This window comes from Drosophila willistoni (genome assembly GCF_018902025.1).
Source record: "Drosophila willistoni isolate 14030-0811.24 chromosome 2L unlocalized genomic scaffold, UCI_dwil_1.1 Seg72.1, whole genome shotgun sequence".
Lineage (NCBI taxonomy): Eukaryota > Metazoa > Arthropoda > Insecta > Diptera > Drosophilidae > Drosophila > Drosophila willistoni.
In genome coordinates this window covers 4,024,175-4,048,440 of record NW_025814049.1, presented here as the reverse complement: position 1 = coordinate 4,048,440, position 24,266 = coordinate 4,024,175, and the positions used below count along the sequence as shown (strand labels likewise).

General features: G+C 36.6%; 7 protein-coding genes across 10 annotated transcripts; 2 read left to right on the top strand and 5 right to left on the bottom strand.

The window, feature by feature from the left end:
• Positions 1-2,561: 2,561 nt before the first annotated feature.
• Positions 2,562-3,580, bottom strand: LOC124460145. 2 transcript variants are annotated; one of them, XM_047010408.1, is made up of 4 exons: positions 3,352-3,580; positions 2,926-3,008; positions 2,725-2,863; positions 2,562-2,664 (listed from the first exon to the last, which is right to left on the bottom strand). In XM_047010408.1, the coding sequence occupies exons 1-4, from the start codon at positions 3,464-3,466 to the stop codon at positions 2,570-2,572; spliced, it is 432 nt and encodes a 143-aa protein (XP_046866364.1). In that variant the 5' UTR covers positions 3,467-3,580; the 3' UTR covers positions 2,562-2,569. The 2 variants fall into 2 exon arrangements, with proteins under 2 accessions (XP_046866364.1, XP_046866365.1); XM_047010409.1 differs by having other exon boundaries at positions 2,562-2,621.
• On the bottom strand, positions 3,580-4,304 carry LOC6646005. The gene is made up of 4 exons (XM_002068663.4): positions 4,096-4,304; positions 3,939-4,027; positions 3,743-3,875; positions 3,580-3,683 (listed from the first exon to the last, which is right to left on the bottom strand). The coding sequence occupies exons 1-4, from the start codon at positions 4,217-4,219 to the stop codon at positions 3,613-3,615; spliced, it is 417 nt and encodes a 138-aa protein (XP_002068699.2). The 5' UTR covers positions 4,220-4,304; the 3' UTR covers positions 3,580-3,612.
• Positions 4,305-5,911: 1,607 nt separating this feature from the next.
• Positions 5,912-6,797, top strand: LOC6646006 (extensin-1). The gene has a single exon (XM_002068664.4). It carries the CDS (start codon positions 6,144-6,146, stop codon positions 6,729-6,731), a length of 588 nt encoding a protein of 195 aa, XP_002068700.1. The 5' UTR covers positions 5,912-6,143; the 3' UTR covers positions 6,732-6,797.
• Positions 6,798-6,802: 5 nt separating this feature from the next.
• On the bottom strand, positions 6,803-7,523 carry LOC26529779. Its single transcript, XM_047010404.1, has 4 exons — positions 7,319-7,523; positions 7,158-7,243; positions 6,962-7,094; positions 6,803-6,902 (listed from the first exon to the last, which is right to left on the bottom strand). The coding sequence occupies exons 1-4, from the start codon at positions 7,425-7,427 to the stop codon at positions 6,838-6,840; spliced, it is 393 nt and encodes a 130-aa protein (XP_046866360.1). The 5' UTR covers positions 7,428-7,523; the 3' UTR covers positions 6,803-6,837.
• Positions 7,524-9,385: 1,862 nt separating this feature from the next.
• LOC6646249 lies at positions 9,386-18,018 on the bottom strand. Its single transcript, XM_002068665.4, has 11 exons — positions 17,953-18,018; positions 17,603-17,804; positions 17,426-17,543; positions 17,066-17,372; positions 16,899-17,013; positions 15,745-16,817; positions 11,491-12,436; positions 10,936-11,415; positions 10,269-10,874; positions 10,069-10,195; positions 9,386-10,006 (listed from the first exon to the last, which is right to left on the bottom strand). The coding sequence occupies exons 6-11, from the start codon at positions 15,775-15,777 to the stop codon at positions 9,592-9,594; spliced, it is 2,607 nt and encodes an 868-aa protein (XP_002068701.1). The 5' UTR covers positions 15,778-16,817; positions 16,899-17,013; positions 17,066-17,372; positions 17,426-17,543; positions 17,603-17,804; positions 17,953-18,018; the 3' UTR covers positions 9,386-9,591.
• A 209-nt stretch (positions 18,019-18,227) lies between these two features.
• Positions 18,228-20,107, top strand: LOC6646250 (membrane-bound transcription factor site-2 protease). The gene is made up of 3 exons (XM_002068666.4): positions 18,228-18,302; positions 18,371-18,811; positions 18,866-20,107. Exons 1-3 carry the CDS (start codon positions 18,228-18,230, stop codon positions 19,886-19,888), a joined length of 1,539 nt encoding a protein of 512 aa, XP_002068702.1. The 3' UTR covers positions 19,889-20,107.
• LOC111519071 (LYR motif-containing protein 2) lies at positions 20,019-21,876 on the bottom strand. Of its 3 annotated transcripts, none has more exons than XM_023177896.2 (4): positions 20,997-21,143; positions 20,816-20,930; positions 20,403-20,749; positions 20,019-20,344 (listed from the first exon to the last, which is right to left on the bottom strand). In XM_023177896.2, the coding sequence occupies exons 3-4, from the start codon at positions 20,439-20,441 to the stop codon at positions 20,108-20,110; spliced, it is 276 nt and encodes a 91-aa protein (XP_023033664.2). In that variant the 5' UTR covers positions 20,442-20,749; positions 20,816-20,930; positions 20,997-21,143; the 3' UTR covers positions 20,019-20,107. The 3 variants fall into 3 exon arrangements, with proteins under 3 accessions (XP_023033664.2, XP_046866353.1, XP_046866354.1); XM_047010397.1 differs by lacking the exon at positions 20,019-20,344 and adding an exon at positions 21,725-21,873 and having other exon boundaries at positions 20,459-20,749; positions 20,997-21,175; XM_047010398.1 differs by lacking the exons at positions 20,019-20,344; positions 20,997-21,143 and adding an exon at positions 21,725-21,876 and having other exon boundaries at positions 20,459-20,749.
• Between the last annotated feature and the right edge of the window lie 2,390 nt (positions 21,877-24,266).

Genomic DNA, 24,266 nt, shown 5'->3' with positions numbered 1-24,266 from the left:
TGATTATTTTAACAATAAACCATTACTCAGAATTGCGATAAAAGAAAGAGTATTTATTTGTTCAATTGGGGTTTTTTCCATCAAGATTTAGTTGGATGTTGTGTTTTATTTTAAACCACTTATCGTAATAAGTGATTAGTCCCATGTTATAAGAGTATACGACCAGCCAAAAATAAACATTCAAGCCTAACAACATTGACAGAAATGCGATCGTCAAGCGAGCACTCTATCGGCACAGCCACCGAGATATATACGAAGCAGATGTCAATATTTCTTGAGATTCTTTTCACAGGGGCTTATCCTATTCGCATTGTCGCTGTTTTGTTGAAAATTTAAAAAATTTGGTTGAGCGACCTATTGAAATGCGATGTTGTACAACTTCACGTCACACACACACTACGAAGCCTGAGCATGTACCGACGAGTGTACACATACATAGACAGAACGAAATCACAAGCGACATAGGCCTGCCTTCGTCGTTCTGTAGTCTGTGCTCTCCCCACTTTACGCTCTCATTGAGAGTACGAACGTTCGGGTTTTTCCCGAAGTTCTCTGGGGTTCCATGACTAGGTTAGCGTTTGCAATCAAAAAAACCATGAGTTTGTCCCATCTATGTGTTCTATGGTTAGTGATCCAAGGTTGATTCTGGGAAAAAGCTAAGCCCTGCTGAGGTATATATATTTAATCATGAAAAATTTGACAACCCGAATGACGAACGGCTTGGCAGTGATAAGGATGTAAAGGCACTGGAAAAAGCCTTTGATAAATTCAAATGTAAGGTGAAGGTCATCACTGATGCCACAAGAGATGAAGTTACAAGGACTGCGAATGACTGTACGTAATACACATAAACACCATTATCCTTATCATGTGTTTATTAGATTAAATCATTTAGTGGAACAAGCCAACTTTGAGGAGCGTTCTGCCTTGGTTATTGTTGTGCTTAGCCATGGTGATCGTAACGATACAGTTATGGCCAGAGATCGGACGTACTCGCTGAACGATGATGTGCTCTTTCCCATTTTAAAAAATCGCACCCTTCATAGTAAACCGAAGATTCTTATCGTTCAGGCTTGCAAAGGACCCAAGGAATTATTTGTTAAAAGGAATTCAAGTGATTTTTCCGAAGTTTTGAAATGCTATAGCAGTGTGGAGGGCTTTGCCTCCGAACGCGATGAAAAGAATGGTTCAATATATATACAAACTTTCTGTAAAATTTTTGAGGAAAAGGGAAAAGAAAACGATATAGAGCTCATAATGCAGAAGGTTTACAAAGTAAGTAAGAAATGCTAAAGTCTTAAATTACCGCTTTCATCTATAATTATACCATACACCCATAGGGTGAAATGGTATATTAAAGTCGCCAAAATGTATGTAACAGGCAGAAGGAAGCATCTCCGACCCCACAAAGTATATATATTCTTGATCAGGATCAAAAACTGAGTCGATCTAGCCATGTCCGTCTGTCCGTCCGTCCGTCCGTCCGTCCGTCCGTCCGTCCGTCCGTCCGTCCGTCCGTCCGTATGAACACCTAGATCTCGGAGACTATAAGAGCTAGAGCCACCAAATTTGGTATGCAGTCTCGTGTAGTATGTACGCTTATCGAGTTTGTTTCAAATTTTTGCCACGCCCCCTTCCGCCCCCAGAATTTACATAAAACTGTTTTTCTTAAAAAGTATAGCAGATAGAAACATCAAATTTGGTTTATATACTCGTTTAGTTAGCGCGCAGAAAATAATTGTTCCAACTTTTTGACACGCCCCCTTCCGCCCCCGGAATTTACATAACTCTGATTTTCTTAAAAACTATGTAAGCTACCGACATTAAATTTGGTATGTAAGTTAGCTTAATAGACGCGCAGATATTGACTATTTAAAAATTATGCCACGCCCATTTCCGCCCCCGAAAATTAAACAAAACTGATTTTCTCGAAAACTAACAAAGCTAAAGTCACCAAATTTAGTATGTATATTGGCTTAGTATGCGCGCAGAATACATATATTTTAATATGTTGCCACGCCCACTTCCGCCTCCATAATTTAGAAAAAACCGATTAGCTTTTGCAATTTTTTGACCATCGCGATCAAATTTGGCAGACTAATAAATCTTATCTATTTCTATCAAACTACCAAATTTGATTGAAATCGGACTAGAAACGTACAAAATATACGTATGAACGTATTTTGCTACGCGATCCATAAGGGCAGAATTGGCCGTTGGCTAGTGGCGGCGCTAGAGTGCTTGTGTGTTTGTAGAGTGAGCGAGATTACAAATGGTATGAGGCATGTTAAAACAATTTAGTAGACATACATTTGGTTTTCGAAATTTTAAATATTTGTTTCACCTGGTGTATGGTATACCCAAGTCGGCGAGACGACTTACTTACTTCATTTTTTTCAGTGAACGTCAAACACCATCGGTGACCAGCTCAATGACAGAGGAATACGTTTTCGGAGATTACATGTGAAGGACAGACTACCATTGCTCAGAATTGCGATAAAAGAAAGAGTATTTATTTGTACAATTTGGATTTTTTACATCAAGATTTAGTTGGATTTTGTGTTTTATTTTAAACCTCAGTGCCATCGACGCTTTCAGTATCGTAATAAGTGATTAGTCCCCTGTAATATGAGTATACGACCAGCCAAAAATAAAAATTCAAGCCTAACAACATTGACAGAAATGCAATAGAAATGAGTTTAGATTAAATTATTTGCAACTCACAGATCAGAATGGAACAGGTTAAAACTACAAACAAAGTGGTCGCTAGTGCATACATAATGAGATAAATGGAAAATATAATTAAAATCACAGTGTTGATAAAACTAGTGATGAGATAAAATATTAATAATATTGTTGATTCCTGTAAAGAAACAAAAATTTTTTAATAAAATTAAATTCAATATTACTTTTACGTATACTAACAATAAGGGCACCAAAGAGTAACAATAGACAACCAATGCAATGACAAATGGCCACAGCATGTTCAATGCGAACAGCAATATGATCTGTAAGTAAAAAATAAATCTAATTGCATAATTTAATTCAAGCATTTTTTACATTAACAGGCCTATAAAACTCATCTGTTTGTTTTTGAATACCTATATTTCTAATAAAATATTGTTCAAAAATAGCAATAATAAAATTCTCATGTGGACTCAATTACTTTCAATTTTTCTTTCATGACAAAAACTTGTTAACTTTTTGTAGCTTGTCAAAAATAAGAAATTTCATAAAAATCAAACAAATTTGGACATATAAACCTTCCTTTTTGTTTAATAGTAGATAAGTGACACGATAAGCGAATAGACAATGTGTCATTAGGATGATCTCATACTAGCCAGTTCTTACCGGTGCCAATATTGACCAAAACGATATTGATAATGAAATCAACAGCGGCAATGGCAATACAACCATGTCGTAGACCCACACAGCAGCAACATTTCTTCAAAAGTCCCAATTTCATATTTTTTTGTTTGGTTTTTTTGTGTGTGTGTGTTATCGATGACAATAATTTTTACTGATAAGGCAAATGCTTATTTTTGTTTTTTTCTTTATTGTTTTCAACTTATTAGGCACATTAAAATTTTGATAAAACACTGTGTTGAACAATTAAATAAATATAGGGCCACCAAGTGCTGCGTAGAATGAGTAAGACACCAGCCAGAAGTATAAGCATATTACTGTCAATGAGTATAAATATTAGATAAGAACTAACAATTACACAAGTGTAATTACTCACTTAACATAAGTACATAGATAATGATAACAGGATACCAAATTCTTAGTATTATATCCGATATGATGAGTATTATCATTGTCATGGCCTGGATCATGGTGCATAGTATATAAAAAAGCATATATCTGGGCAGAAGCTAAAAAATGAAGAGCAAAAGAAGGTAACAAAAAAATTATAAATAATTTTAAGTTTGACTCACCTTCATACTAGCGTAAATTAAAAAGGCGGCACTTGCTATGTGAATAATCATAAAGACAATGAATAGCTTATGGCAAAGATCGGGTACACCTGAAAAGAGATTTTCAGCATATATAGTGTACTTGAAAAATATTAAAAGAATCCCGGATTTAACTAACCTGATTCACCAAAAATGCCCACAAAAATAAGACCAATCAAATCAAACACTATGTGAGCTATGCCCACAGCAATTGCCCCAATCCGAAGATCGATGCAACACAAAAATTGATGCAAATAGATCATCTTGTAGCCGTCGTTGCTTGTTCTTTTTTTGCTTACTCGATTATGTGGGAATTTTTGTTTTTTTGTGTATTTCGGATAACAAAATGTTTATAGTAAACTCATCAAATAATGACAATAAATGAAAAGTGAAATAAACCTAAAAATATTATAATTATTTGAATAGTTGTAAACTATTAACCTAACGAAACAAAAGTACTTATATTATCCATACACATGCTGGGGTTTTGAATCTGTATCCTCATTGTTCAGTTCTCAAATGAGTGAAGTAATATTCTTGTAAGTGACTGGACTCAAGTTGATAAAGATCAGAAAACTGTATATTAGAATGTCCCATCCATCAGGATCAACATATTTTCAATGGGTTCCAAAAAATGACGATCATTAAATTGTTGCTGTTTTGGTGAAGTTTTTTTTCTCCTTTATTTGGCTTACAAAAAAAATGATTTTTACTTGATTTTTGATTTTGTATAAAATTGGGCGATTTTTTAGTTGAATTAACAGATTCATTTCTTATATAGAAGGATGAATATATTTTTAAATCTCTTCAATTGTACGATTTGAACCATTTTATGATTATATGGTCAAGAGTGAAAATACTTGATTTGAATGTATAAATGTCAAGATGGTACGAATATAAAAACTATTTCGAAATGGTATCTATACATATATAGATTAAAATAGCATCGATTGGTTATGATAAAACTAATTAAAATCATTAACAAGTTTTTCGAGTCTTAAATTAAATTAGAAGATATTTTTCCAATTCAAAATGTCTTAACATAAATGGAAATTGGTTAAAAACTGACACAGATACCAATCCCCATACCAAATGGCTTTTACTTTTTTGTCTTTGTATCTATTTGTCAGACTGATAAAATCAAATTTCTAAATGTTATATCTCAATCATTTGCAATTTATCATCATTTCAAATATCATTAAACATATCTATATTTTGAAAAATTTGATTATTTTTTATCCGAATAGTTTTGAAATATTTATGCAGATTGAAAGAAAAACTCAAAACGAAACACATGCATGTTTTAGACACTTCAAAAATTGACATGAGTAGAGTTTCATGTAACTCGGATTTATTTGAATATTTTGCTGTTCTTTAGCTTTTTTTTTTTTTGGGCTTGAAAAGAAAACTGGATATCGAGTTTGATTAAAAGTTTTAATTAAATGCATAAAAAAACAAAATCAAAGCCCATGGCTTTGGCCAATTCGACACTGATAAAATAAAAAAGAGTATTCAAATTCAAGTAGGAAAAATATTTAGCACAGTCCTGAAATATTTTTGTTTTCTCTTACAATTGGCAAATAAACAAAAACAAAAACGAGAAATACCTTAAAAAGATTGAAGAGCAATAAACAATATTAAAATTGTTCAAGTATGAAATGCCTACAAGTGTTGTATAATAATTTACAGTTGGACAATGACATCGACAATTATATATATATATATGTATGCAAGTATTTGGCAAATACCTAAACAAAAACAAAAAAAAAAGGCCGGGAAGCCCAGAAAACCAAGTCAGACAGAACGTGCCGGACATGCATACAGTAATCCAAATCAAAATCATATGAAGTCATACACGCGTCGGGCCCTCTTATATATTTGTATATCTGTTTTGATTTTTTGTTTTTTTTTTTTTTTTTGGGTTTGCAATTTCGTTTTCATTGTACAAGTGAAATGACATGAATTGGGCACAATGAGCCGGGCCAGAGACGAATGATTTGTGATTTGTGGCTAATTTGTATGCGAAGTGGCAGAGGCGCGTAACTCGCGTAACTCGATTGGGAAGCCATCAACAATATTATGCAAAGAGTCCAACGGAATGGAGCTACAATCTGAGTATAAAATGCTCGATTGACCCACAAGCAACGAGTCATTCGTCAACGAGCCGAGTCGATAACGTTTTGCATCATGAAATACCAGCTGGCTATAGTATTTGTAATTGCCTCCGTGGCCGTAGTCCTGGCCCGACCAGAGCCACCAAAATCCCGCTATGGACCACCGCCGGTACCGCAAAAGGAATACGGACCACCACAACAGGCTCAACCGTTGCCAGTTTATGGACCACCCGCCGAATTCTATGGCCCACCAGCCGCACCCACTGTGGAGTCAATTGTCACCAAGAATGTCTATGTGCATGTGCCGCCAGAGGAGCCAGAATTATATCCAGCCGCTTCACCCATCCAGACAGCTGTGCCCAAGAAGCATTACAAGATCATATTCATTAAGGCTCCCAATCCACCAGTGCCAGTGCGTCAAGTTTTGCCGCCACCAGTGCAGGATGAGCACAAGACTCTGGTCTATGTGCTGGTCAAGAAGCCCGAGGAGCAACAGCCTCTGATTCTGCCATCGCCAGCGCCCACAGAGCCTAGCAAGCCAGAGGTCTATTTCATCAAGTACAAACAGCAACCGAAACCGGCTACCCAATATGGTCCACCAGCTGCTCCAGCTAACGAATACGGAGCTCCACCAGCACCAAGAACTCTGGAACAGTTCTAGTTCTAATATAAACACTTAGCCAGGTTGAGAAAAAAAAAAAAAACAAATTGTAAATATTATTTATAGTTGGCAATTATTAAAACCAAAATTTACAAATCAAAATATTTCAAATTTCATTGGACAAACGATCGTAAAAGGAATAAACCACCAAAAAGAAATATAGACCTAGAACTGAAAGAGATCACAAGGATGAAAGGATATCTAAGCGATATCTTCTTCTCTCCTCTTACCCGCTTGAAATGCATCAAAGACAACATAATCGTAAAAGTCATCCTCCATAATCACATAGATGGCCAACCAAATCAAAGTGAATAGCCGTATTAAAGCCACCAACATATAGGGTAACAATAAGAATCTTACATACTAAAAAAAAGGACATTAAAAAAATTAGAATCAGGGTTGAAATAAACTCGTTTCATGTCTTACCAAAACAGCGCCCAATAGAAGTAGAAGGCAGCAAATTGCATAAGATCCACTTACCACAAGGGAAACAAAACCCATCCAGGTATCAGCTGCATATACATAAACAGATTTCTTAATGTATTTCATATTCGTTGACTACAATTTTTTTTATTTATGCAACTCACGATCTACAAAAAACCGATCCACACCGCGTATTAAGACATCTATAATGGCAATTAATATGCAGCCGCATCTCAATTCAATGCAGCAACAACAATTATCGGCATAAATCATTTTTAGTTTATAGAAATTTTAGACATATGTCAAATAGAGAATAATTATCTATTTTGTTTATTATGATTTTGAAATTTTTGGCAAGGCAAATTAAATAAGGCGAATATCAAAATGAAAATTTACCTAACATTTTACTAACAAGACCTTTCAAACACTAAGCTAATATGAAAGACAAAATGTAAGTAATATTTGGATGAAATAGACAAAGATCAGATAACAAAGTAGGAATGGATAAAACTAATAAAAATAAAAAATACATATATGCATAAGTACGAGTCTGGTCCATGGATGCGAGAAGGGTTCCTGCTCGCGAGCCAGCTACGAGTCTATCATACGTGTCTCCATGTCGAGGTGTGGCATTACCATGATCCTTCGGATGCACATGGGAGATGTCGAGAGTAGGTCGCTCTTTCGGTGAAGTCAGCAGAAACGGGTTGGTTACAAAGGTGAATAGAAAATGCTTATGCTATGTGATAGGAAGTTAGTTACTTTAGGTATAGGAAGTCATTCATGGAGCAAGTGGATAGTGTGGATTAAAATGGGTCACAATGTACTTTTTACGGTTATGTGTGTTATTAACGTGACTTTTAAACCAGAAGACGTCTAATTATATAAAAGTCATTTGCAGCACCTCATATTGGATTAAGTATTGAAAGTTGACCATTAAAATTAAATCGATACATTTTTTTAAAAAATTGTAATTATTCTATTCTAAAAACCGGAAAACTTATACTAGGGTAAATTTTCGCAAAGAATCAAGAAAAAATTGTTTTTTTTCTAACCATTTTAAAAATAATTGTCATTATTCTGAAATATAAATTTTTAAAAAATTATTTTTCACTTTCCCAAAAATATGTTAAATTTAAATCACACTGATAAGAACATTTTTGTAATTTAAGAAAATAAAATCTGAGAAAAGTACATACATATGTATGTACATAATTGAAATCGTTTAAAATTATTTGAAATATTCTTTAAAAACCTTTAGCTTCCCGATTCACAGATGGGTTATCTTAATGACATAAAAATATTTCACTGTATTAACCCTTTGAAGACTGTTTCAGTAGTCTTGAAAGGGTTAATAAGTACATCTTTCAAGAGCTTAAACTGATATTTTAGTCGATCCTGCATCGATATATCCTTGCCAGCAGTAGTATGCCTCTTTTTTTTTCTTAATGGTTCAAAAATCAGGGTCCGACCCAAAAAGATCCATCTTAAGAATCAATTCAATAACCATCAAATTAAATATTATAAATTGCATTGCAAAACGAAAAAACAATTATCAAAAATATGTCCGAACGTGTTTTTATGGTAATTGTTTATGTGTTGGGCCAATTTCTCAATGAGTTGACCACCTTTAACCCTGACTCACATTACAGTTAACAAACATTATAAATTATAACATTCTAGCCACGTTTGCAGCAACAATTTGTCTGTTTGGCATAATTAATGAACCAACCAAAGTAATAGAGGTTACGGTCAAAAGTAAAATTTCTCTTAACACTTTTGGTTTTGTTTTTTCTTTTTTTTGGTAATTTTTCTCTTTTTTTTAATATTTTATTTCTGGGTAAATGTCTCACAACAACTAATTTACAACTAGATTAATGCTAGGATGCCCGAACCAACGAAACTCAATCTTTAGTTTTTTGTTTTGTTTTCTTCTAAGTATATTGTTAATAAACTTTAAATGAATTCCCTCACAGATGAATGGGGGCATGAAAGTGGGCGGGGTTACCTAGAACTAAACATATGTATTTGTTAGTTAGTATGCAGTTTATTACGGTTCTTTTCATTTTGTTTTTTTAGTTGGGTATAGTTGTTGTTTTTTTTGTTGTATATGTAAATCCCATAGATATATATATATGTATATTAGAATTTGTTCATGTCTTTTTTTAACTCAGTTCTTTTGCGCAACATTTTGGTGCTTATATAAGTATTTGGTTTTTTTTTTTGTCCCTTTTTGTTTTATAGGCAGATATTCATTCATATATAAATATATATAGTATATTGTATGAGATATGAGAGGAAAAAGAAAGCTGTTGTTGGATAGTTGATTAGTTGATATATAGCGAGTTATTCGGTGAGGCATTCGAAAATAATATTCGTTATTAACTCAGGAACTATTGAAAACATAAGTAATTTTCGTGTAATAAATTGTAACATTTTAGGCCACTCCCATATTGTCATCATCGTCGTCGTCCTCGTCATCATCTTCATCCTCATCCCGCTGAACAAAGAGACGATGATTGCGTGCCTCGAGAATAGACCAAACAATCAAAGGAGTACAGCCAAGAACCATGCAGGAGCCCATGCAATAGAAACAGATCTCATAATCGCCCGACAAATCCCTCAACAGTCCAGCCAATGGAGGCACTGAGATGGCTCCAATACTTTGAAACATTCGTACCAAACCATAACTCGAACTAATGCGATCAGTGCCAAAGACATCGGCCAGTAGGACTGGCATCAAGACATACCAGCTACCCAGACAAAGACCATAGATAGCTGCCGATAGACCCACCAAAATAAGAGTCTTGGCAAAGGGTATGGTAAGCACAGCTAGACCGGCTCCCAAGATGCTACAAAAAACCAATGAAATGAAATAATCGAATGCATTTCTTTAAAACCAACGACCACTTACCATAGAGTGTAGGTCTTTTTGCGATCAAAAAGCTGCAAATCGGATAGCCAACCCAGACCCAGACGTCCACAAAGATCTAAAACGGCGCTTACAGCCACCAAATATCCCGCCTCGCTCTTATTGTAACCTTGAACACAAGAAAAAGAAGAGTCAACAAAATCTACCTGGTTGTTAGCCTATCCTATGTTAGATCCACTCACCTATGGAAATGACATGAGCTGGCAAATAGTACAACATGTAAGGGCAGCCCACAGACATCAGAGTGACCGATAGACACATCAAAATGAAACTTGGTTCTTGCAGTAAGCTAATATCCAAATACATTTCAATACGTTCACAACAAGTGCGTGGCATCTTGTCTCCATCCTCGGCTCCATCTTCATCGTCGTCGTCATCGTCATCCATGTGATAACCCGTCGACACCAATTGGGAACTCAGCATACCGCTATCCATCTGCTTGAGTTCACTAAGATTACTCACTGGGGTGGGGATCTCCATGCTCTTGCTGAGGCCACGACTAACTGGCGGTGGTTGTGATGATGGTGGCGACAATGGCTTCTCTTTCTCCAGATGAGTTTGTATCTTTGAGATGACCTCATCGTTGGCAAAAACATTACGACGGCGACGACTGCCACGATTCGAGTCCGTGCCCGATGAGTGTTTGCGATAAACCCAAGTTGAATCCGTGCTAAGATCCTCCACAGAATGCAAGAGACCCGAACTACGTACCTTTTTCATGGGCTTGATGAATGTGGTCTCGCCAATGATATCCTTGACTTCATCATCGCTCTCCTGAGCTGATTTGTCTGGAAACAGTGTTAGTTGAATAACTTCAATTCTAATTAGGTAGATAAGTTGAAAATTCACCTGGTTGTTGGCTGGCCATGTAGTTTATATGATTCTTGGATTCTTCGAGAAACAGATGCTCTATGAACTTGTCATTCAACTCATTATTAGATACCACCACATCGCATGTGTCTCCAAGATAGGTGGAAGTGGTCAACATGCCCGTGGCACTGGGATTAATCTCCTCGCTTAAAGGCTTGCGACTGGCTATCTCTTCATGCTCCTCCTCATCATCATGTCCATTATGCTGTTGCTCTGCATAGGCACTGATGGGTCTATAGAGTGTAGCCGAGACACAAACATGCAACATGCAACCTCCCAATATGAGTATAGTGCCATGGAAACCACAATATTCCACCAAATGTTTAATCAGCACAGGTAAAATGAAACTACCAGCAGCTGTGCCCGACACACAAATGCCATTGGCCAATGCCCGATGCTTATCAAAGTACTGCGAGACAATCACAATGCCGGGTGTGGTAGATAAGCCTCCACCAATACCTACGAAAGTGGGGAGGAGACACAATTGCTTTTAGTCTGCACTATTTGCTTTGGGCAGGTAAATAAGCAACTCACCTGTTAGTATGCCAAATGTGAAGAGTAGATGAAGCAAACTGGTGGCAAAGTAACTCAATATCATGCCCATGGCACAAAAGATGCCGCCAACAAAGACCACAGAGCGACAGGAGAAACGCTGGCACAGGGCACTCGATAGGGGGGCCAAGACCAAGCATAGGGCCGACAATATGGCGGGTATCCAAGAGGCCACAGTGGCCGTAGAGCTGGGAAATGTTTCCATTATCTCTACATAAAGTACACCATAGGATTTCACTAAGCCGGCCACCCAAAACTGCACGGAGAATGCTCCGAACACAATGAACCAACCATAGCCACCATCTGGTGGATCGATGGTCGCCTCTGTGGTGGTTGTTGTCGACGAATCTCGATCCTTCGAAGGTTGTTTCAGGCGTTTCTGCTGTGTGGCCGACTTTTCACGCTCCTTGCTCCGACGAATGCATTTACTTTGCGCCGTACTGCCGCCCAAGGATTTGCGATTACTGCGCAATTCATGAGATTTTGCTATCAACGGTCTAGCCGTAATGCTCGATACGGTTAACAGGTTCTCATTGTCATCCTCCTCCATCTCAGAGATCTGATGTTCAAGCAGGCTGGAGTGTAGAGTGCGCGGGCAACAGGGTGCATCCAGGGTGAGAGTGACGGGTCGTCGCATGGGCGACGGTGATGGCGATGGCAGATACAATGATTCCATTTGCTTGACATCCAACTCGGCCAGGGGCTCAACAACTGACGGCGGCGCAGGTGTCGGCAATGGAGCTGCTGGTGGTGCCGAGACAATCGAAAATAGGGATCCAGCTCCAGCTCCACTGCCATCGTGTGGTCCAACTGAGCCAACGGCTGAGCCGCTGGGCAGACGATTGTCGAGAATGAGCCCTCCCGACTCGTACTGGACTCCACCAGTTGGGTCCGGTTCACTCGCGCAGTAAACCGATCCCCGTGAACCCTGCAATTGTGGAAGAGACAAACGCCACATGAAAGATGAAACACTCTGTTCACAAAATGAAAAAGGAAGGAAGTCACAATTTGTGACCAATTTGGCAAACGAATGCTAAATGATTGCCAAGGCACGACACGCAAACTTCCAGACCACAATACAAAAAACCACAAAAAAAAAAAGAAAAAGGACGACGACATCGCTGCATTACCCTAATGTATGCACTCCATTTGATTTAATTGAGTTAAGTTTAAGTTGTTTTTGAAAAAAAAAAATATAAAAACACAGAAGAAATAATAATGAGAAATAACATTGCTTCTCCTCAGGTGATTCATTGCCTTTACTTTTCATGCTTGTAATTACCCCAGAGCCAGGCAAGAGTCTCATTTCTAGGCGGGGATTGGACATTTGTTGTTATTGTGATACTTTGTTTGTTAAATCGATTGAAATAAGTTGCCATTTTTCTTGCAGAGTTGCAGACTAGTGACTAGAATGAGTGGGTGAGTGGGTGGATGGATGGGTGGGTGAGTGAATGATGGGTGGGTGATGCATGCTGTGCGCTTGCCATGACGTCGAGGAATTTTCCATTCAACCATTTTGCCAATTGCCAATCGACTGCAATGCAATTCAGGGTCAAGTTTAAGGCAAACATTATTATACTTCCTCCCCAGGCAATACAAATCAATTTTGATTTTGCAATCATCAGGCAATTTATCAAGGCGTATACGCAATATCACACATACGACACGCGAAACGAATAGAAAGCTAAATTAATGTAGGTGAATTATATCCACACGTGTCTGTTATCATCATCATCATCACCATTCTAATCATCATCATGGTTGTCATGTCAATATACTGTTTTCCAAACGGTCATAAATATATGTAGGTTATATTCTCCTGGTGTTGGAAAATTCCATTAAATGAGGGAAAAAAATTGTCAAATCATGAAACATGCAACTATTGAATGCAACCAACTGGGTTGCTGCCGGGTTGACAAAGTTAATGAGCATCCTTGCAACAGCAGAAAAGCAACAAACAAAAAACGCCTGTCCATTTGCCACAAAAAACCACCCCAAGCGCCACACCCCCTCACAATGACCTTGTAAAATGTCACAGCCTAAGACGCCATTGTGTGCGCGCTGTCACCCAGGAATCTTCCATCTTAAATTGCCAGGAAAATTACAAAGAGCTTTCTGACACAATTTTCATTCTCCTCTCAAGGTCAATTTAAGCAAATTACAAAAAAATATTTTCCTTTGCTGCTTTTCATTTAACTTGTTGCTTAAAGTTTCAGAAACCTTAATTAAGTGAAATTCCTTTAAAATTTGTATTTTTACTTTGAACATTTATATATGTCGTGTCTTTTTTGACTGATATATTAAAAATTTAACTAAAAATGTTGGTTTTTGTAATCAGTTAGCCAAAGAGTTAAGTGGAAACTTGGTTTAATTGTCCCGAGAGTGTGCCTTACACATGTGAAGCAAATTTTTACAACAATAGTCTTTCGCCTAGAGACAGTTTTTAGTCGTTAAATGAAATGACTAAGGACTCCTTAAACACTTAAATATGCATACATATAAGTATAAATGAAAGTCAGTAACTACTTTTTAAAACTTTCAGAACCAGTGGTGCCTCAAGGCAACGCTTTGTAAACACTCTGGTTGGAAAGGGTAAAAAGCAAAGATTTTTTTATGAAAGTATAAAGTATTACTTTTCAATCCTTTTTATTATTCCCAATGAAACTATCTTTTTGTCAAACAGTATGATAGTATTTGCATGGAGGATAATCTTGAAAACATAATTGATAATGTAGTCAACACTATTCGTTTTCCTATATGAAATATTTCAGTTTGAATTATATTGCTTTCCGTTTGCTTCTAAATAATGTCTTCTAGTACATTTTGAGACTTTAGAATATTATTTAATTAGAGTTCTCCAACAAAGATTTCAGGTACACTATGAAAAATATTAGTCGTTATCCACAATCGTTTCCATTATCACCGACGGAACTACCTTTTAGTATTGCTTCATCAGGGGGAAACTCCACCTACGTCGGGGTTCGAACTCGAGAACAACAAAATTGTAGATTTAGTAGGTCTCCACTGAACCACTGACTAGGTATTCGATTGCTTAATATAGGGTTCCGTTAAATATATTTATCCAACATTTGCTGTTGTTAATAGCCTGACAAAAAATAGTACGGAAAAACTGATCGTGTGTCGATGAAAAACGTCTAAAAGTGAAATTTTTAACCAAAAAGAAAAGAAAAGTATATACAAGAATGGCCTCCCAGCTTTTGCTTCATTTAATTGTAATTCTCAACAAGTTCTAGCTATTTCTAATTTTAGAGTCCTTAAAAGAAATGAAAGAACTTGATGGTTCTTGGCTATGAACATAATCTCAAAAACTTTTATGCTGTCTACGAAACAATTAAGTTCGAAAGATTAACCTAAAGTCGGCTAACAAGCAAGATTAAATACATTTCGAGGCAGATATTTGTTGTGTAAATTATTATAGAGAGATTACCAAAATATCTTGAGAAAGCTAAATCTTTTTAAAGAACTTTAATAAAAGGACCTTTATTATCACTAGAACTTCATTATATGGAAGTAAATTACAATTAAGTTCGACTGTTAGCAGAGAAATTCCAATGGTAGGAAAAAGTTTTTTAATCATCTGGCAACTAATATCTACCTGTTTGAAGATCAAATTCATATTTCTGTTACTTCTATTTTGAAAGTACTCTTTAATTCTAAAGCAGTTCCAAATCATTGAACATTTAGCTATTAACGTTTCTTCCTTGCTTAGCTTTCCTTATTGTTTAGAACTTTATCTATTAAAGTCTGTCAATTACAAATTACTATCCATTACTGGAATGCATGGAATGGTTTTTCCGCCAAATGTAGCATTAATGAATACCCATCATTAAATGACTATATCAATTTACCTGATGATTAAATAGAAAGCCATATGTTTCAACCACCCAGCCCCTACTCACATCCTCTTTGCCCTTGATGTCCCTGATGTTGACCCAATACTGGCCATTGTTTACTGGCTTCGTTTCAAATACTGCGCATGCTCACCAAAATCAACAAAATAAAGAGAAACAGAAGTGCATATATATGTATATATGAAGCCTACCAAGCCAACTCAAACTACCTCAATAATTCCGAGATTGGCCCACTCCAGTCTGAGGCTTTTGGATGATGTTTAAAAAAGATGCGGAAGTCTAGTGTTTTTTTTTTCTTTGGTCGGTAGAAAGGGATTCTGTGGATGACTTAACAGCCAATCTATCGACGGGTTATCTCTTTTACCTGTAAATGCCAGTCACGCTGTAAGGATGACATGGTCGTCGTCCTTTACTAAATGTGAAACGTCTTTGATGTTTCTCTTGTTGCTCGCGTTGTTGTTGTTGTTGCTTGGGGCGTAATTGTTGTTGTGCACCCAAATGCATTGGGTTAACTCGGCTGGTTGACTTCACTGCACAAAGACAAAGTATAGCTGAGAGCTGTAGCTGGAGCTGCTTCTTCTTCTTCTTCTGCGGACCTCCCCTCGATGGCCCAATTTTGTTTTGAATATGCTTAATTTGAGCTAACTTTTGTGCTCGTTGTGGTCCTAGTCCTGGTCCTCTTTTTCGTTCTATTTGTCTTATTTCCTTTTGGCACTGAATTGTGATTTTTGTATTTTGTTTTTTTATTTATTTCTAGTTAGTTTTGGGATTGCTTAAGGCTTCGCAAGGAACTTGTGGGGCTTGTGAGAGCATCTTGTGTCGAAAACTGTTTCCTATTTCCTCTTTGGCTCTTCCTCTTATTTGATTTTGATGATTCGGACAAATCGATATTAAAACAAACTTTTGCTGAAGCTGATGAAATTATAAACGAGTTGCAGTAATCTTGGTTTCTTTTAGAAGCTTTCTTTTTATTTAATTTTTTTTCTCAACAAAATAAGTGTTGGAGAAGCAGAGAGCAGACTTTTTCTTATTACAAAATTTTCTTTTATTCTTTTTTTTTTGTTCGACACACACAAAGGACTTTTGGTTACAGCTCTATGGCTCTACGCTATAGGTGTTAGTCGTTCAGCTTCAGATTCTCGACTGAAACCTAAAGTCTTTCGGTTGAAACGACTTTCTGGTGGAGTCTCTCTCAATGATAAAGGTGAATTTTCCTGCCAAGAAAGAGAAAGAGAGGCAAAGAGTAAATATGTGTGTTTTTCCACATTGTAATGCGCCAGTTTTATTCATTTTATTTTGCTCGGCATATTCTTAGGTCAGGTCAGACAGCTGCTTGTATTTCATTACTATCTTCATGCTCCTTGGCATCGAGGGGCAACCAATTTTTATAACTCAAAAACAATTGGAGCACAATGGTCCAATTGACAATGCACAGAACTGAGGAGCAAAAAAAAAACCGCATTGAAAATTAATGAAAATTAAAAATATATATATATACGTGTTGACATTGATTCACACCTAGACCTATAAGTACACCTGTTTTGCTACTGATGAGTGTAGCGAAAAATTGTGCGTAACTTATAGCGCCCGCTGGTACAAAGACTATCCAGGGTATTAAGTGATAGCCGCTTCTCTATAAGAAGTTAGTTAGTTCGATTCGATTTTAATTTCAATGATTAGCTGACCTTCAAAGTTCCCCTGACAAGCAAAAGGCTGAAAATTGTATAAAAAGTGGACAATACCATAAAGGAGTAAGCCAACAAAAGATCCGCGTTTGCTTTTTGTGCCAGCAAAAGATTTGCATAGAAGCATTCGATACCCATAACTGATGATAGAATGCCAATAAATATGCATATAAATTTAACAATAATTTCCACTTTTCCCATAATGCTTGAAATATGGCCTAGTTAGCGCTTTCCCCAGAATATCTTCGAAGAGGTTCCACAGATCGGAAATATAGCAATGAAATGCCAACAAAGCTTAAGTTAAGAACTGTAAGGAGTCAGGAAACCTATTGTAAATACTTTAAAAAATGTATAACTCACTGACAGAGGCAATTAAACAATCCCTACTAGATTCTGAAAAGGGTTCAACAGCTACGCTATATCCCAATATTCCATAGGGAAGACACACCAGCCAGGGAATTATGGACCAGCGACGGTTCTGTAAGTATACAATAGAGAATTAATAGATTAGTTTTTGAGCATAGTGATTATACCAACTAGCCAAACTCCAGTTATAAGTATCGATGAAGCTATTATATAGATAAGGGCACCAATTTCTAGCGTATATATTGGTGTCTTTACCAGCTGCTGACCACCACAGTGTGAACTTCCGAAACAATTAAATAGGATATAAAAAGCCACAGCAGATGATATAATGCCAATGATTATTGTAGAGATTCGCAGAAACGGAAAAACGTTTCTATATAAAAAACTGTCAATACTAAAACTGTTCATATTTATTTCATATCAATTGCAAAAGTAATTGGCATTATTGTAATTAGTTGTAGTTGTATTAACTCATAAACACTGGCAATTCTTTCTATAAGTATCCAAAATCGTTTACTTACTATAATTTAATATCTATATATGTCCGTAAAATTTTTTATTTCGTTAGTTTTTGTAAACTGTGACTTTTGAATTTCCAGTGACAAGTAACAGACAAACTGCTCATCTCTAGTTCTGCACGCAAGTCGCATGGTCCATCTCTAAACGAAAAGACAACAAATTAGGAATTTTATAAAAATATGGCAAATTAAACATAGAAAACGTTTGCATTAGTCTCTCTGTGTGGGTGTGTGTGTGTGTGTGTCAGCTAGTCTTAGACTCTCAACCGAAAGCTACGATGGATCCTGTGGTGTTCTTCGTAGTATTGACATCGATATATGGCATTTTATATTTCTTTGATCGGTTCTTTAAGGTAGGCTCTTTTGATTATCCTGAAGACATGGTTTATATATGTATATACATATATTATTTTTATTCTAGAGTTGCATGCACTATCCGTACGATGCGTTTCTAAAGAACACTGGATTCACCGTGAACTTTATGAGTGTCCATTGGCACACAAATGCCTTCAATCGTATGCTTTTGCGTTGGGGCTCCGCTGGCCATAGTTGTACAAGAAATTTTCTAGTCCGTAGCTTTAATGTAGGCGTGTTATTCGCCTTTTCACTACTGCCTATTGGCATTATATTGCTGATTATAACTATATTTAATGGCGGTGAGACGGCCACGTCATCTTCGTCCATAGACGCAGATGCCGCCTCTTTAGTGCAACTAGAGATTCTGTTGCCGGGTGTGAATCTGCCGCTTCAGGAGATTGGCTACTATATAGCAACACTAGTCATGTGCCTGGTAGTGCACGAATTGGGCCATGCCCTGGCTGCAGTGCTCGAGGACGTACCAGTGACGGGATTTGGTATAAAGGTGAGTTGAAATTTAGCTTAAAAGATATCTCTTCTAATCTTTTCATCGTTACAGTTCTACTACTGCCTCCCTATGGCCTATACAGAGCTATCTCACGATCATCTCAATAGTTTGCGCTGGTTTCGCAAGTTGCGCATCCTTTGCGCCGGTATTTGGCATAACTTTTTATTTGCCAGCTTTTGTTATCTTCTCATTTCCTCGGTGGGCATTACACTGTCACCGTTTTTTGTATACAATCAAAATGTGATAGTCACCGAGCTGACCGCCAAGTCTCCATTGCGCGCTGGTGGCGGAGATCGTGGCCTACAAGTGGATAATGTAATTACTCAGCTAAACGATTGTGCCGTGAGTAGTGAGGAAACCTGGAGTAGCTGCCTACAGAAAACACTGCCCGTGCGTCGGGGCTATTGTGTGAGTGCGGACTTTGTGCGTCAAAATGATGAAAGCATCGATATATCGCATCATTCCGCGGACGGTCGTCTCCAGTGCTGTGATGAGAGAAATCCCAATGTCAGTTGTTTTGAGCTAATCGAGGATATGACAGCGGAAGCTCCGGCGGAGTTGCCTCAGCATGTGTGCCTGCATGTACGCCGCACCTTGGAGGATGTCAGTGAGTATTGCACTGGCGGCGATTGCACTCAGGGTCATTGCCTGAGACCCTTGATGCCGAATTCAACGGCCATATTACAGTTTAAGCGCCAGCGTTTAAGTGGCGAACAATTACCTTCTGTGATCTATGTGGGCCATCCCTATGATGTGGTGCGTTCGGTAAGGGTATCCGCCTTCGTGCCACGGTATTCAGCATTAAGTTCTGCTTGGCCAGATTCATGGTTTCTACTCTTGAAATACAATGTCGTCTTTAGCATTGGTCTGGCTCTGGTGAATGCGATACCCTGCTTTGGTTTCGATGGGGCACACATCACCAGCACAGTGATACACAGTTTCCTTGTGGGACGCGTGGATCAGCATGCCAAGCGAGATCTCATCTCGCTTATCATTACCAGTGTGGGCTCCCTGCTCTTCGGCCTGGCCCTGCTAAAGGTTGCCTGGTTGAGTCTATTGAAGCCCTTAATCTAAGGAGAGAAGGACTGGAAAATTTCACATGCCTTGCGACAGACACTACTCTAGACTGCTAAAACAACGCACTTTAATATCTTAACGTACAGCGAAATATAGACACTTACAACACCTCAAAGGTTTTTATAGCTTTCTTAGTTAAACAAATCATTGTACTACTATTTATTTCTTCCCTTATTAAGTGGTTGACGAGCTCAAAAATAAAACAAAATAACTAAATCATTTTTTCTCTCCATTCACTTCACTCAATTGTAAACTGGTCTTTAGTTCGGTGAGACTACGACGTCCATGCTGTATAAGCATTTTGATAGCCACTTCATCGCACTGTTGGCGGTTCGTTTCGAAATCATGACGAGCCCAGGCTTTAAGTTCCATTTGACTATGTTTATCCGGCACTTGGCGTATGGTTCGAAATATTTCCCTATATAGTTTCAATACCTCTTGTCGCAGCATGAACTGTGGAGTAAATGAATTAAATAATAAATTCATATCGAATTTACTTTGGAGTAGTTACCTGCTTAAGACTAAGCGCCGCTTTGGGTAGCTTTGACATTTTATCATTAATTGTTAATTGCTTAATTTTTCAAAACAAAAAACAGCTGATGGGCCTGCTAGTGAAGACATTCGATATGTTATTGGTTATCGGCGCAGCTGTCGATTTGTTATCGATATGCGGAGCAACATGTCGATTTGTTATCGTTTTTTAAATGTTTTTGAAATCAAGATTAAATCAGTTGGCAGATGTAGATTGAAAATTTGCTGTGTTCTCGTTATTAATAGTTTCTCTATTTTCTTGGCGTGTCCAATTTTTCAAATTCAAAAACACTTGCATCACAATGGCCCAATTAACAATGCTAATAACTAAAAGAATAAAATAAAAAGATTCAAGAATCAATTAAAACAAATGTCTCTACTGTTAAAGCTTACCCATTGCTACCAAAAGGCTAACATTTGCATCAATCACCAAGGCAAGACAATTCGAATAGCATATTACACCAATCCAGGTAAATACAAGCCATGGTATCATCCAGTTCGGACGATCCTGACAAAGGGAAATTAATCAATCATTAAGTTAATCAATATAAATTTCAAGCAATTATTAGTTTACATTCTGACTGCCCCAAAGGAGCAGCATGCAAGTAAATACATATAAAATAGATGCCGCAACACCCGCCCAAGACATAAATGGATAAACTTGATTTTCGTCCATCTCGTTAACATTTAAATATATAAAGCAAGGGTGGCCACGGAAATTTAACTTGGGAGCCGGCTCTTTACCGGCAGAGGCTGGGCAGAGAAAAAGGTCACTTTTGCGAGTCGACGCACACAAAAATTTGTGTGCCTCGAGTTTTATGACGGGTCATAAAACGACCTTTTTTGGGTCGAGCCAGCGATCGTCGTCGAACTTGTGGGCAGAGGGACGGACAAGTCCCGAATTTTACGGGGAGGGGGAAAAAGGAACGCGATCTCGAGCACTCATCGAAAACAACCCCTATTTTTACTTGTCCCTCACTCCCTCTGCCCACAAGTTGCGAGCTCGAGATCGCGACCTTTTTCCCCCTCCCCGTAAAATTCGGGACTTGTCCGTCCCTCTGCCCACAAGTTCGACGACGATCGCTCGCTCGACCCAAAAAAGGTCGTTTTATGACCCGTCATAAAACTCGAGGCACACAAATTTTTGTGTGCGTCGACTCGCAAAAGTGACCTTTTTCTCTGCCCAGCCTCTGCCGGTAAAGAGCCACGGGAGCCAAAAGAGCCACTACGTGGCCATCCTTGATATAAAGAATGAACCCACAGCACTTGATACAATGGCAATAACGATGACTAAATATTTACACAATTGTCCACATCTCGGCATTGCATTAATAATTATTGTTTTTGAGTAATTGAAACTGGCATACTTGTTTAATTTTGTATTGCTACTAATTACAATGTAAGGAGTCAAAGTCACCTTTAACCTTGATATAAATCGGGAACATATAGCATAATTAAATGTATGATGACACATGGTGAAAACTGCAAGTAAAACAATTTTGTTGCCAATAACAAAAGTCAACAACAATTAAAGAACAAATTGCAATTATCATCAACTATTGCTAATGAGTCAGTAAACAAAAGAATATTTTTAAGTGCAGAAGAAACGAAGAGAATTTGAAAACTAATGCTAACAATAAATCTATCTGGCTCATGTTCAAATTAAATCAAATTCATTGCATTAAATGCTACATTTATCTAAATTATTGCATTGTTTTAATTTGATTGGCACAGCAGCTGCAGCAAACTGTGTCTGCTTTTAATTTCTCATTTTCTTCTGTTGAAACATCTGATTCTGATTCTGATTCTTCTTTTTGTGCAATCTTAATTATTATGTTGCTATTTAAGCATTTGGCTTGCTCTCAGGTTTTACATCTTTGTTAACTGTTAAAGAACAAAGCCCAATAATGATGATGATGATGATGACAACGACGACGACTATCAAGTTAGCCAAGGGGCGGCAATACTTAAGTGGTACTGGGCACTTACCTACACACAAATCAATTGGCAATTGGTACTACCAAAGTGCTATCACGACTACATGATGGTCTATTTAGTAGAAGGTGGAATAGTCGGTCTTTTGGTTGTGCTTGTGCTTGGGACTATCAGCAACGATTCTCATCAACTGCCAACTGTTTTCGGACCCTATTAGGGTAAAAGTGCTTAATTATTAAGTTAGGTGAATCACAACGATATTACATTTTGGCACCGTTAATCTTAAGAAAATAGTTCGGAGAAACTCTGTACCAAGAATGGTTTGAAACTCTAAATTTTACTTACGGCAATGTGATATGAATTATCCGTATATTTTACACTCACAATGACACAATTAACATTTAGATTCTAGAGTTATATATTTTTTAGAATGAGAAACAATTTAAATCTATGAACAATTTTTCAATCATAACAGATATCCTCATATTTTATTTTTGGTCATAAATAATACATTATATATGTATTTGTTAAAAGCAGATGTTCTATTCAGATAAATTTTGTCTTGAATACATTAGACTTTTAAAATTCATTATTCTGGAAAAGTCTATTTAAAAATTTAGATTAATAAATCTTGAGCTTTTCTTTAACAAATAAGTGAACCAATAAATGTACAAGGTATAAAGACATAGCTTTATCTTTATTTTTTTAAATTATAGTAAAGGTTTTAAATAATAATGGTCTTAAATTACAATATAGTCTTCTAAAAATTCAAATCAAACCTTACTAGGTTCCTTGTTTTTAAATATGTAATCAATTTGGGAACAAAGGTTAAATTTTCCTTTATTAAATGATCAAGAAAATGTTATAGATTTTGTTTAATCCATTTTTGGCCATTGTGACTATCTTATTAGCTTTGGATAAGTAAGCTAAAAGTGCTAAGTATGCTGAAACATTGCTTTGCTTTTTCGAACTTCGATAACTTCGAATTTTCCGGTAATTATTAATTTTTTCCTTGTCAGAACTTGATTTAAAAGGAATTAACGCATCTTTAGTTTGAGTTGGTTAAATTTTAATAAAGATTTCAAAAACCTAATAACTCTTAGAAAATCTTTTAACTAATATTTACACAAGATAAATTTTAATATTGTCTCAAAAATAAGTGTAAAAACATATTAAAATTTAACATTTACATCTTATAAAATGATTAAACACTTTTAAATATAATATAATGTAACGATTATAAACTAATAGTGACCTTTTCAGTAGTTCTTCTATGTTAAATCATTATTTAATGATATTCCACTTTATTCTAACTAAATCAAAATTAAGATTACCTTTTTAATGGAAAAGTTAAGTTTTGGAGAACATTTATTAAATGTATTTCCAGTTTTTATTTAACATTTCTCTTTGCTCTTTCTTTAGATATTCTCTTAAGTTTACTTACTGAAAATATCATCATAGATTTTCATTCCATTTTGTCTTTTGATCATTCTCAAGATGCATTTGCATGACCTTTATGGCTGTCAGAATTGAATTTCCCCCCATTAATTTCACATTTCGCTGTTTTTCTCTGATCTTCTACAATGTATATACATATAGATTTCAAGTGCGTTTAAGCCAATACATACATATATTGTATAAATTAAAAGAACAACAACATAAACTTGACATAATGCAATAATAAATTTTAGTTGAAAATTAACAAACACCACTGCAGAGAGAAAGAGAGGGAGCGACAAAGAGAGAGAGAGATAATGTGGCAGGTAAATGATGCAACTTATTTTTAAACTACGAGAATGCAATCACATACATAATTTTCAAATATGTTTCCTTTTTTTTTTTAGTTTGTTTGAACTATATTTCGTTTTCGCTTTCATTGCTCAATGAGATGAACATATCCTTACAAGAG

Bases quoted from the DNA above. Each gene is read 5' to 3' on its own strand.
- LOC26529779 (XM_047010404.1), bottom strand. From the start codon at position 7,427: ATGATTTATGCCGATAATTGTTGTTGCTGCATTGAATTGAGATGCGGC. The intron at 7,244-7,318 runs GTGAGTTGCATA...ATGTATATGCAG, and splicing joins GGATCGGTTTTTTGTAGATC to CTGATACCTGGATGGGTTTT. The intron at 6,903-6,961 runs GTAAGAGGAGAG...GATCTCTTTCAG, and splicing joins CTTTGATGCATTTCAAGCGG to TTCTAGGTCTATATTTCTTT.
- LOC6646250 (XM_002068666.4), top strand. From the start codon at position 18,228: ATGGATCCTGTGGTGTTCTTCGTAGTATTGACATCGATATATGGCATT. The intron at 18,303-18,370 runs GTAGGCTCTTTT...TTTTTATTCTAG, and splicing joins TCTTTGATCGGTTCTTTAAG to AGTTGCATGCACTATCCGTA. The intron at 18,812-18,865 runs GTGAGTTGAAAT...TCATCGTTACAG, and splicing joins TGACGGGATTTGGTATAAAG to TTCTACTACTGCCTCCCTAT.
- LOC6646005 (XM_002068663.4), bottom strand. From the start codon at position 4,219: ATGATCTATTTGCATCAATTTTTGTGTTGCATCGATCTTCGGATTGGG. The intron at 4,028-4,095 runs GTTAGTTAAATC...ATCTCTTTTCAG, and splicing joins GGGCATTTTTGGTGAATCAG to GTGTACCCGATCTTTGCCAT. The intron at 3,684-3,742 runs GTGAGTAATTAC...ACTCATTGACAG, and splicing joins TATCTATGTACTTATGTTAA to TAATATGCTTATACTTCTGG.
- LOC124460145 (XM_047010408.1), bottom strand. From the start codon at position 3,466: ATGAAATTGGGACTTTTGAAGAAATGTTGCTGCTGTGTGGGTCTACGA. The intron at 2,864-2,925 runs GTTAGTATACGT...GTTTCTTTACAG, and splicing joins TACTCTTTGGTGCCCTTATT to GAATCAACAATATTATTAAT. The intron at 2,665-2,724 runs GTGAGTTGCAAA...CAATGTTGTTAG, and splicing joins AACCTGTTCCATTCTGATCT to GCTTGAATTTTTATTTTTGG.
- LOC111519071 (XM_047010397.1), bottom strand. From the start codon at position 21,746: ATGCCGAGATGTGGACAATTGT. The intron at 21,176-21,724 runs GTAAATATTTAG...TTCTCTGCCCAG, and splicing joins GCCGAGATGTGGACAATTGT to CCTCTGCCGGTAAAGAGCCG. The intron at 20,750-20,815 runs GTAAGCTTTAAC...TTATTCTTTTAG, and splicing joins TAGCCTTTTGGTAGCAATGG to TTATTAGCATTGTTAATTGG.
- LOC6646006 (XM_002068664.4), top strand. From the start codon at position 6,144: ATGAAATACCAGCTGGCTATAGTATTTGTAATTGCCTCCGTGGCCGTA.
- LOC6646249 (XM_002068665.4), bottom strand. From the start codon at position 15,777: ATGTCATCCTTACAGCGTGACTGGCATTTACAG. The intron at 12,437-15,744 runs GTAAAAGAGATA...CCACAATTGCAG, and splicing joins AGCGTGACTGGCATTTACAG to GGTTCACGGGGATCGGTTTA. The intron at 10,007-10,068 runs GTAAGTGGTCGT...GGTTTTTTGTAG, and splicing joins AAAAAGACCTACACTCTATG to CATCTTGGGAGCCGGTCTAG.